At 33.3% G+C, this 11,859-nt stretch overlaps 1 protein-coding gene and 1 long non-coding RNA gene across 2 annotated transcripts; one reads left to right on the top strand and one right to left on the bottom strand.

Annotated features, from left to right (window-relative positions):
• Positions 1-305: 305 nt before the first annotated feature.
• Positions 306-10,332, bottom strand: LOC141701589 (uncharacterized). The gene is made up of 4 exons (XR_012566836.1): positions 10,036-10,332; positions 1,650-1,710; positions 1,216-1,303; positions 306-591 (listed from the first exon to the last, which is right to left on the bottom strand). It is a non-coding gene; the product is annotated as an uncharacterized LOC141701589 (long non-coding RNA).
• Positions 8,832-9,405, top strand: LOC141701588 (auxin-responsive protein SAUR23-like). The gene has a single exon (XM_074505235.1). It carries the CDS (start codon positions 8,951-8,953, stop codon positions 9,245-9,247), a length of 297 nt encoding a protein of 98 aa, XP_074361336.1. The 5' UTR covers positions 8,832-8,950; the 3' UTR covers positions 9,248-9,405.
• Positions 10,333-11,859: the final 1,527 nt, after the last annotated feature.

Here is an 11,859-nt window from a genome sequence, read left to right as displayed (position 1 = left end):
AAGTACTAATGTGAATTACAAGTTTCAATTGGAAAAAAATGGTTCGGGATTAATTACGCAGACGTAGTAGGGCTTAATGTCTCCCAAAACACATAATTGTCATCTTATCGGTCTTAAATACTAGTAGCTATCAAAAGAGCGATATACAATTTGAAGGACTGTAGAATAGTTTCTATATAAACACATAATTAAGCATTATTAAAATTCATCACAAACTCAATTTTCTATAGCCTTAAACATTCGAGTCCCTGTGTTTCTTCAGTTTCCCTGAACAGTTCTTTGAAAGATCTAAAGCATCATGGGTATTCGTATTCCTCGTATTACTAATCCCAAACATATCCTTCACCGGTCAAGTTTCTTGATTAATCCTGAACTTCATCAATTCCAAAAGGGTTCTTCGCAGTTTATATTGGGGAGAGGCAAAGAAGTAGATTTGTGGTTCCCATTTCATACCTGAATGAGGCTGCTTTCCGAGAGTTGTTAAGTCAAGCTGAGGAAGAATATGGGTTCAATCATCCGGAAGGTGGTCGCACAATTCCATGCTCAGTTGACACATTCACCGATCTTACCATGTGCCTGAACAAGTAATGACTGAAAACAATTCATATACTATTAGTTTATTAGATAGCATAGCACCTCTGATCTCTTTTGATGAGATTCTGAGTGTAAATTTTAGAACAGAGAATATACGAATTCTGTAAGAAACTTTTAATTTGATCCGCAATTTTTGTTAGATATCAACCATCAGTTATTCTCATACATAATATTTCTCTCCAACAGGTTTTTCCCTAAGCTAATCAATCTTAAGATAAATGTTTGCTCCTAAAACAAATTACTAATATTTCTAGGCAGCATTGTTTATAAATATATATCACTTTCTGCCGACACCGTGCATTATCTTTGTGTAATTACTTCATAGCCTTTTTTAGATCGATAAGGAGTCATGTGAAGACTGGAGACACATGTATACTATATGTGCCAAAAAAAATTTAGTACTCTGAGCTAGTGTCATGACATGAACATGTAATTAACTTTGGTTCTTCTAACATTAGTTGATATAGAGCATCATAGGTATTTTATGCTAGCATTACTAATCTTTAAAATAAAATAAATAACCAGTCATGTTTCTTGATAATACTTCAACATCCAAAGCGTTGCTCAGCAGTTTCATTTGGGGAGAGGCAAAGAAGCGGATTCATAGTTCCCATTTCATACCTGAATGAGCCTGTCTCTCAAGACTTCTCTTATGTCAAACTGAGGGAAAAAATGGGTTCAATCATCTGAAAGGTGGCCTCACAGTTCCCTGCACAAAGGAACATTCATTCACCTCACCTTGCGCCTAAACAAGTTATAATGAGTGACAATTTATTAACTGTTAGATAGCATAGCATCTCAGAACGTATTTACTTAGCTTTGCAATGTATATACTAGAATAAAGATCTTTGAAATCCACTCTATAGGCAAAGCATAATCTGCTACTCGATTTGTTGTTGTCTTTCAACGATAACGAGATAATAATTATTATAGTTTGTTCTCATTGATACTCTTTTCAGCAAACAATTTATATTTTTAAAACAAACAACATACTCTCTTAAAAGATAAAAAATGTTCTTAAAACAAATCTGTAAATATGCCAAGGTAGAGCATACCAAGTGAGTTGGAGTTGCTGAACTGCATCTGCATGACATGAATTCAAAAGGTAGTTGAAATCTGTTTAAAAAATTCAAAGCAAATTATTCAACCTTAAAAAATATTTTCCTTTAGACTTCTGCTTAATCTTATAATAGTTTGGTTACTCTAGTAAATTAATTTTTTTTAATTTCTTTAGTTATTTAAAAATGTACTTGTTTGCATATTCTACTTTAAATTAATAAAAATTAAATATTCCACTGTAGAAAAGTCACTTTTTATAAATACTGTTTTACATAAGTGTTTTTTAGGAAATACCGTTGTTGCAATTCTACAACGGTTTTTTCTTTAAGATTGTTGTAGTATTATAAATTTTACAACAGATTATAAATATCGATAACGGTTATCTGAATGTTATAAGCGTTTTATTTTAAAAATACTTGTATAAGGTAGATTAATACAACGTGCTTTTTCGAAAAAACACTTGTTTGAATTGAACAATTAACAATGTAAATTTGAAGTGTAATTATTAGGTATATTTGTAGGTTAGCACACATATGATACGCCGAATAATATTATAATGAGTTATATCTGAAAAGTAGCACTATTAACATTCGTATATAATGTCAACTAAATCCCGATATCGTTACTATGACTTATATCTGTAAGTTAGTATATAGATTATGTGCTGCTTTATGTTGTTATGAGTAATATTCGTAAGTTAACGCCATTAACGTCTGTATGAAATCTACAAAATCAACAAATAGATATTACGAGTTATATTTTTAACTTAATCTACATGTTATGTCCTCATCAATGTGATAATCTAGTTGACGCTATTAATATTCGTGTAACGTCTAATCCGAATAGGTAAAAGAATTCAAAAAATCTATGAAAAAGATGATTTCAAATCTTAATAAACAAAAATTAATTTGGTGTAAGTTGTTGGTTACTCGTATAAATTAATAAACGATGGCATATAATTATTCCGAAAAAAATTTAAAAACTAGTAAAAGTATAGACAACGGTTTTTTCTAAAATCATGTTGTGGTAAGTTACTTTACATAAGTATTTTTTCGGAAATACCGTTGTTGGAATTCTACAACGGTTTTTTCTTTAAGATTGTTGTAGTATTATAAATTTTACAACAGATTATAAATATCGATAACGGTTGTCTGAATGTTACAAGTGTTTTATTTTAAAAATACTTGTATAAGGTAGATTAATACAACGTGCTTTTTCGAAAAATACTTGTGTGAATTGAACAATTAACAATGTAAATTTGAAGTATAATTATTAGGTATATTTGTAGGTTAGCACACATATGATACGCCGAATAATATTATAACGAGTTATATCTGAAAAGTAGCACTATTAACATTCGTAGATAATGTCAACTAAATCCTAATATCGTTATTATGACTTATATCTGTAAGTTAGTATATAGATTATGTGCTGCTTTATGTTATTATGAGTAATATTCGTAAGTTAACGCTATTAACGTCCGTACGAAGTCCACAAAACCAACAAATAGATATTATGAGTTACATTTTTAACTTAATCTACACGTTATATCCTCATCAATGTGATTATCTGTTGACGTTATTAATATTCGTCTAACGTCTAATACTAATAGGTAAAAGAATTCAAAATTCTATGAAAAAAGGTGATTTCAAATCTTAATAAACACAAATTAATTTTGTGTAAGTTATTGGTTACTCGTATAAATTAATAAACGGTGGCATATAATTATTCCGAAAAAAAAATAAAAACTAGTAAAAGTATAGACAACGGTTTTTCCTAAAATCTTGTTGTGGTAAGTTACTTTACATAAGCGTTTTTAGGAAATACCGTTGTTGGAATTCTACAACGATTTTTTCTTTAAGATTGTTGCAGTATTATAAATTTTACAACAGATTATAAATATCGATAACGGTTGTCTGACTGTTACAAGTATTTTATTTTAAAAAAACTTGTATAAGGTAGATTAATACAACGTGTTTTGTCGAAAAACACTTGTTTGAATTGAACAATTAACAATATAAATTTGAAGTACTTGTGATTATTTTTTTTGTTAATTATAAAGTAGATAATTAAACTATTTTGAAATATAAAATTTAAATATTTAATCTGGATGAAAGTGGATTTAATTAGAATTTGTAGTTTTAAAAAAATTTAAAATTAATTGTTTGGAATTGTTTTTTAAATTGTTTACTATTTTTATTGTAATAAATCAGACAACGGTTTATTTGAACATTTTGTTATGCAACATGTTTTTAAATTTGGTAAGAAAGACAACTGTTTTAAGAATTTGACCATTGTCTGATATAGGTGGTATACAATATAGGTAAAACACTTGTCTATGAGGTATCATTTAGACAACACCTAATTTGTACATTGTGCCATTCAAGCTTAAATAACCAATAGAAAAAACACTTGTCTCATTTCCTCAACTGTTAAACTAGACGTTATCTCAATCATTTTCAGACAATGCATTCTAAAACTCGTTGTGCAAACTTACTCATTTGCACAACATCACTTTAGAAAGGATTGTCTGTCTCCATCAACTAGACAATGGATTTTAAAGCGTTGTATTAATGCTAAAGCCTTCCCATTCGCACAACACCTTGATTTCGAAAACACTTGTCTGATTTGTTTTACTAGACAACATTTTTTAATTGCTTGTAGTAATCAACGTCAGACAACACCAGTTTTTTGGTTGCAGAAAAACCGTCGTATGAAAAATTCGGGCAGCACTTTTTTGGTCGAGTGTTGTCTGATCGGTGTTGTCTGATTGCGTAAATTTGAGGGATAAAAAACTACAAGGACTTCTGCAGATGGAAGGCTCGGGCTAGTGCTGGCCAAGTGTGCGGTCCGTGCGTGCCGGGCCGGGCCGCACACGGGTTGAACACTCGGTAATTGAACACTGAACCGGACCGCTGAATTACGAATCGGGCTCGGGCCGGGTTTGAACCGTGATAACAGGACTCGTAACCGAACCGAACGAATTCGTGAACCGGGCCGTGCGGGTTGAATCACGAACCGGGCCGTGCGGGTTGAGCCGTGTGAACCGGGCTTGTACGGGTTGAATTACGAACTGGGCTGGGCTGGGCTGGGCTGGGCTGGGCGGGTTGAATTACGAATTCGTAATCGAAATTAGTAATCAATTAATAAAAAATAAATAACAAAATGTAACATTATTTTCTATTATGTCACATAATTTATTCAAAATATTATAGTTGTAATCAATTAATTTTATTATTTTAAATTTTTGGTTAAAAAGAGGACGGTACCTCTTATAAATTTTATTAATTTAAAAAAATATTTTATTACAAATGATGTGAGAGGACTCCTCTCTCTCTAAAAAACGGAACAAACCGTATCAAACATTAAAAAATTACAAATCAAATGATATTAAAACTTAAAAAAAAATTACATTAAATATTTTGTTCTAAAGTTGTTCGCTAGTTGAGGTTCCCGATTCGGATGAAGTATCCATTGTCATCCATGGCTCGTCGTCATCGTCGGAGTCTTCTTTTCTTCCTTGTTGTCTTTTATCGGCTTGATCCCAATCTTTTTTGCAAACTAAAATTTTTACAACGTCTGGCGCAAGACTGGATCTCTTCTCATCTAACACTCTTCTGCCTGCACTAAAAGCGGACTCGGACGCAATTGTAGAAGCTGGGACAACAAAAATATCCTTTGCAATTTTTGCTAAAACCGGAAATTGTAACTCATGATTCTTCCACCATGTTAGTATATCAAAATCATCATTTAACTCATAACTATATGAAAAAAATTCGTGAACCATACTAGTGGCAGAAGAAGGTACGGTAGATGACTGGGAAATTCTACATTTTTGTTTTTTGGTTAGTATAGATGAAATGGTACTACTAAACCTACTAGAAGTATTACTACTCTTTGGTGGTATAGTACTTTGAGTTTTTGGAGCATACATATCTATAAGACGAAACAACAAATTTAAACAATTAGTTACATATAAAACATGATTATATGAAACTCCTAACACAGCATAATAATGTTCTAACATATTTTCTAAACCTTCCTTCCTAACACCGGGATCAAGAAGACATGCAATACCATAAATATACGGAAATTCGGTAAAGTATTCGATCCATTTAATTTTCATATCCTTAATAATATCACTAAAATTATCATTTTCTTCGTATTCCTTTAAAGTAGTAACAATACTAACACATTCAATGATACAATGGTGTACATTTGGTTCATAAACATAAGAAAAAACTTTAGTAGCATGCGCAAAACAATAAAGTATGTCACGTACAGTAGATGCTAATTCCCAATCTTCCTCGGTAATAATTCCTCCTTCGTATTGGTGAATTGGATCGTCGTTATATAAGATGGTAATAATGGGTTTATATTTAATTGCTTCAACAAGTAATTTATATGTCGAACTCCATCTTGTAGGACAATCGATACCCCATTTTTTCGGCCTTAGTCCATTTTCTTTACACAATTTCTTGTACCTAGACCTATATTTACCCGCCAAACGTAGATACTTAATTACCTTCCTAATAGGTTCTAATAAATTAGTTATTTGTTGAATTCCTACTTGAGCCGTTAAGTTAACTATGTGAGCACAACATCTAATGTGTAAAAATACTCCATCTAAAACTAAAGGAATTTCGGTCCTAATATAATTAATACATTTGTTGTTATTAGCAGCATTATCTAAGGAAATTGTGAATACCTTGTTAAACAAATTAAATTCTTTAATTGTATCTAAAATTCTAGACATAATATTATAACCGGTGTGTGATTCGTCCATAACATCAAATGCAATAATTCGTTTTTGTAACATGTAATCAACACCAATCCAATGAACGGTAACACATATATAAGGCTCACCTTGACTCGAACTCCAACAATCACTAGTTAACGAAACCATACCATCAAATTCTCGAAAAAATTCAATTAATTGTGCTCTAGCGCAATGATATTGTGTTATTGTGTGCCGTTTTAGTGTGTTTCTAGGAATTTTTCTAAATGCCGGATTTATCGTAGTTTTCATCATATATTCTAAATTATCACTCTCACCGTGAGAAAATGGTAACTCGTCTAGTGTAACATAAGTAGCAAAACTTTCTATCATTCTATCTCTACTATAGGAAAAAGGCATACCTCCACCTCCCGTTGATGTCATAAAACCACCGAGTTGTGATTGTTGTGGACCTCTTCGTGCTTCTCCGCTTTCGTGACTCGCCTTCGTAATAGAGTGAATATTCTCCAAATGTCGGCTTAGTGTTCCCGTGCCGGTCCCTCGAGCATAACTAAATGGTGGCTGTGGTCTACCATTTTGTACACAAATCAAACAATGTACTTTAAATCTATTCGGATTATCCGGCATAGCTTCTTTCGAAAAATATGTCCACACGTGCGACGATTGTCTCGAACTCGTAGCACCTACAGAAATTAAAAAACGAATAAAATTAAAAACGAATAAAAATATTATAATCTATTAATAAAATTACAATAACCAATTAAAAAAATTACATTCATGAATTAAAAAAATGAATTTACAAAACGAATAAACAATATATTATATATATAATACACGAATAAAACTATAAAATAACATACCTTCTTCGGTATTAAACGTGGATCCGGGTCGAGGCGGGAGCATCGAAGCCGATGGGGTTGAACCTTGAGAAGAAATGCTCCCTCTTCCCTGTTCCATTTTCCTGTTCGCGAATATCTGTTACCTTTTTTTAATATTCGAATTTTTGTTGTTAATTGAAAATTGCGAATGGTCGAAGAACTGTGAATAAAAGTCGGAGAAATTGAGAATTGAGATTGAGAGAAACAGAGAAAGTTGTTTTTGTATGTATATATTTATAAGGAGAAAAAAGTCGGAGAAATTGAGAATTGAGATTGAGAGAAACAGAGAGGTCGAACTCGAAGAACTGTGAATAAAAGTTGTGTTTGTATGTATATATTTATAAGGAAATTAGAGGACCGTTGGAGCCTTGGAGTTGGAGGAGGTAACGTTAACCTGCAGGGAATCAGAGTGCAGCCATGGCAGAAAGAAGAGCAGGGAGCAGAGGAAGACGTTGGCGCGTGCGTGCCACCCGCGGGCGTGCTGTGCGGGCTGGCTCGGGCTGTGCGGGCTGGCTTGCCGTGCGGCTCGTGCGGGCTTGGCTCGTGCGGGCTCGTGCGGGCTCGTGCGGTCCCGGGTTCTAAAATTGGTATTCGTGTTCGGTTCACCTAAATTACCGAGCTGTGCGGGTTTGAACCGGCCCGGTTCGGTCCGAATTTTTTACGGTTTCGGTACGAACCGGTCCCGAATGAGCGGTTCAAACCCGCCCATTTGGCCAGCTCTAGCTCGGGCACTTGAATGCACTTGATTTTGTAATAAATTTGGTGAAGTCTCCAATATTGTTGATGTATTGAACAGTTGATCCTAACGCAGATTGAATGGAAAAGATGTACTAGGCATAAGCACATGGTATTCTCATCCAATTCACATATTTTAAAACTATGTGGAGGACTTATATGTCTATCACAGACATCATGTCCTACTACTTCTATTCAATAAATCTCCACCTGATTTATTTCTTATCTAAATTTATGTTTTATGCTTAGAGCGGAGATAAGAGAGTTTGTGCATGTAATTTATACTGATATGAATGAAAATACAAATAATATGGCTTGAAACTCGTAAGTCTAACAGGCAAGACAGAAAATATTATGTTTTTAGGCTGGGACAGACAAGTTACGCTGCGTATCTTGTTGAATTAATTTATGTCGTAGATATGAATCCTCAGGCCACAAATCTTATCTGGAATGAGGAAGGTAAAAGCATTTATTATCTTGTAGGTGTACAAAACATTGTCACATGAACACTTGATATCTAAACCCCGCCAAAACCATTGAAGACAAACCAATATTGAACAGGTATAACAACTGGAGGACTTGACATGTTCTTCAACAAACGAATACCAGGTCAAGATTTAACACTGGATCGAAATTTGTTACGCAGACATAGTAGGGAATGAAGTCTCCCAACAGACGCAAGTGTAATCTTTTTAGTCATAAAAATTGTAGATATTGGAAGAGAAAATCATGTGCTACTGTCTAATGCTTCTTCACCACTCAATATACAATATAATGAGTTGTTCAATACAACTTTCTTGTTGCTGTTCTATATAAACACATAACTAAGCATTAGTAAAATTCATAACTCAATTGTCTAAAGTCCTATAGTCTTATCCGTAAAACTATACAAGTCCTTGTGTCTCTTCAGTTTCCCTGAACTCTAGTCAGAAAGATTTATAGCATCATGGGTATTCGTATACCTCGTGTTACTAAACTCAAACAAATCATTAACCGTTCATCTTCCTTATTTAATTCTGATCTTACTTTGACAATTCCAAAAGGGTGCTTGGCAGTTTATATCGGGGAGAGGCAAAGAAGCAGATTTGTGATACCCATCTCCTACCTAAATGAGCCTGCCTTGCAAGAATTGCTAAGTCAAGCTGAGGAAGAATTTGGATTCAGTCATCCGAAAGGTGGACTTACAATTCCTTGCTCAGTGGACACATTCATTGACCTCGGTTCACGGCTGAATAATTTATAAACATTTATAAACTTTAGATAGTTTAGCACCTCCTATCTCATTTGATGAGGTTTTGACTGTAAATTGTAGAACAGAGGTTTTACATCTAAATTTTGTAGGCAGCACATAGTTTGATATTCAATTTTTGCGGAATATAATTATTATAGCACATTCTCGTAGATTTTGTTTCTTTTAAACATGTTTTTTCCTAAAAAAACAGCTTCATCCTGTACTTAATGAATCATAATCATTCTCTTCGAGGAAGATCGTAGCTTTAAATTTCGTGAAGAGGTGAAATGTTAAAGCAACACCCTATCTGATACATATACATTCATTAAAAGCACTAGTAACCAAATTAACCATAGTAGGTCGTTTTTTATGTTTTGCTTTCAAGAGAAAATCTAATCAAGCAAAGGTCGGCAGAAAAAAATTAGATATAATCTTTAACCTATTAGTCACAAATATATCCTATTTATTCAAAAAGAATGTCAAGTGATCGTGCCTAAATCGCCAATCAATTTAAGATTTGAACTGTTCAATTGTTCTATAGAAGCTCGCCACTTAAATTATTATTCGCAGATACAATTGTCTAACCCTCATCTATACAAGTGCTTGTGTTTTTCTAATTTTGTGAACTTCTCTGACATATCTACTAGAACTATGGGCATTCATGTTCCTCGTATTATTAATCTCAAGAAAACCCTGAACCGGACATCTTTCTCGATAAATGCTGATCATCATTCAACTATTCCAAAGGGCTACTTGGCAGTTTATATTTGGGGAGAGGCAAAGAAGAAGATTTGTGATACCTGTGCCATACCTGAGAGAGCCTTCTCCTAAAGACTTGTTAAATCAATCTAAGGAAGATTTTATGTTCAATCATCCGGAGGATGGTCCCAGAATTCCCTGCACAGTGCATGAATTTATTGACCTTACAAAGTTGCTCAGCAAATTATAATGAGAATAATTTGAATGCTGTTAGATAGGTAGTATAGCATCTCTGATTGTGTTTTATCAACTTCAAAATGTAAATGGTGGAATAAGGATTTAATAAAGGAGTTCTATAGACAAAGCATAGTCTGATGCTCGCTTTGTTGCAGAATTTGATCAAGACATATTGTTCAAAGTTTATTCTAATTGATAGTGTTTCTGTTATACAAATTTAAAAGTGTACTTGTTTGCATATTCTACTGTAAATTAATAAAAAGTAAATACTCTACTCTAGAAAAGTCATTTTTTATAAATACTGTTTTTCTTCAAATCAAGAAAAAAAATCTACATTTTGAGTATAAAACATATACATAGTACATATCTTACACATAAATAACCCCTACAATTTTAAATTTTTCCCCATGGTTAGAGAGTTAAGTCTCACTGAATAAACCCATCTAAAATTTTATGTCTCTCATTACAAAGCATCAGCTATCTCTGCCTAAAAGATTTCAATGAAAAATATCAGTCATATTTACAACTCTACTCTGCGTTATTGTATACTCTCTAACAACATGTAGTTATACTATCTAACAACATATAGTTATGTATGGATCTGTGTACGATTATGAACTCATAAACTGTTCAAGGGATTGATGAAGCTGTCTTCTTTTCATGGAATTGTGAGGCCACCTTGAGGATAACTAAACCCGAATTCTTCGTCACTTTGACTTAATAGGTCTTGAAATGTAGGCTCATATAAGTACGAAACTGGAACCACAAATCTTCTTCTTTGGTTCTGCTGCCCAACATAAACTGCCATGCATCCGTCAGGTACATTTGTAATACGATTAAGATTTGTCAAGGATAATTGTCAGTTGAAAATTTGCTTGATATTAGTTATACGAGGCATATGGATACCCATGATGCTAAAGAAAATTTGATTTTCAGGGTAAACTCGAGGTATATAAAACTACAAAGACTTCTGCAGATGGAAGGCTCAGGCACTTGAATGCACTTGATTATGTAATGAATTTGGTAAAGTCTCCAATATTGTTTATATAGAGCAGATATGATGTATTGAACAGTTGATCCTAATGCAGATTGAATGGAAAAGATGCAATAGGCGTAAGCACATGGTATTCTCATCCAATTCACATATTTTAAAACTAAGGGTAGGACTTATATATCTATCAGAGACATCATGTCCTACTACTTCTATTCAATAAATCTCCACCTGATTTTTTTCTTATCTAAATTTAGGTTTTATGCTTAGAGTGGAGATAAGAGAGTTTGTGCATGTAATTTACACCGATGTGAATGAAAATATAAATAATATGGCTCGAAATTCCTAAGTCTAACAGGCATGGCCGAAAATATCATGTTTTTAATGTGGGATAGACAAGTTAGGCTACGTATCTTGTTAAATTAATTAATCTCGTATATATGAATCCTCAGGCCACAAATCTTATCTGGAATGAGGAAGGTAAAAGCATTTATTATCTTGTAGGTGCACAAAACATTGTCACATGAACATTTGATATCAAAACCCGCCAAAACCATTGAAGACAAACCAATATTGAACAGGTATAACAACTGTAGGACTGGACATGTTCTTCAACAAACGAATACCAGGTCAAGATTTAACATTGGATCGAGATTTGTTAAACAGACATAGTAGGGAATGATGTCTCCCAACAGAC

This window comes from Apium graveolens, unplaced genomic scaffold, assembly GCF_009905375.1.
Source record: "Apium graveolens cultivar Ventura unplaced genomic scaffold, ASM990537v1 ctg4184, whole genome shotgun sequence".
Classification (NCBI taxonomy): domain Eukaryota; kingdom Viridiplantae; phylum Streptophyta; class Magnoliopsida; order Apiales; family Apiaceae; genus Apium; species Apium graveolens.
The sequence above is the reverse complement of the archived record's forward strand: the minus strand, read 5'-3'. Positions and strand labels throughout refer to the sequence as shown.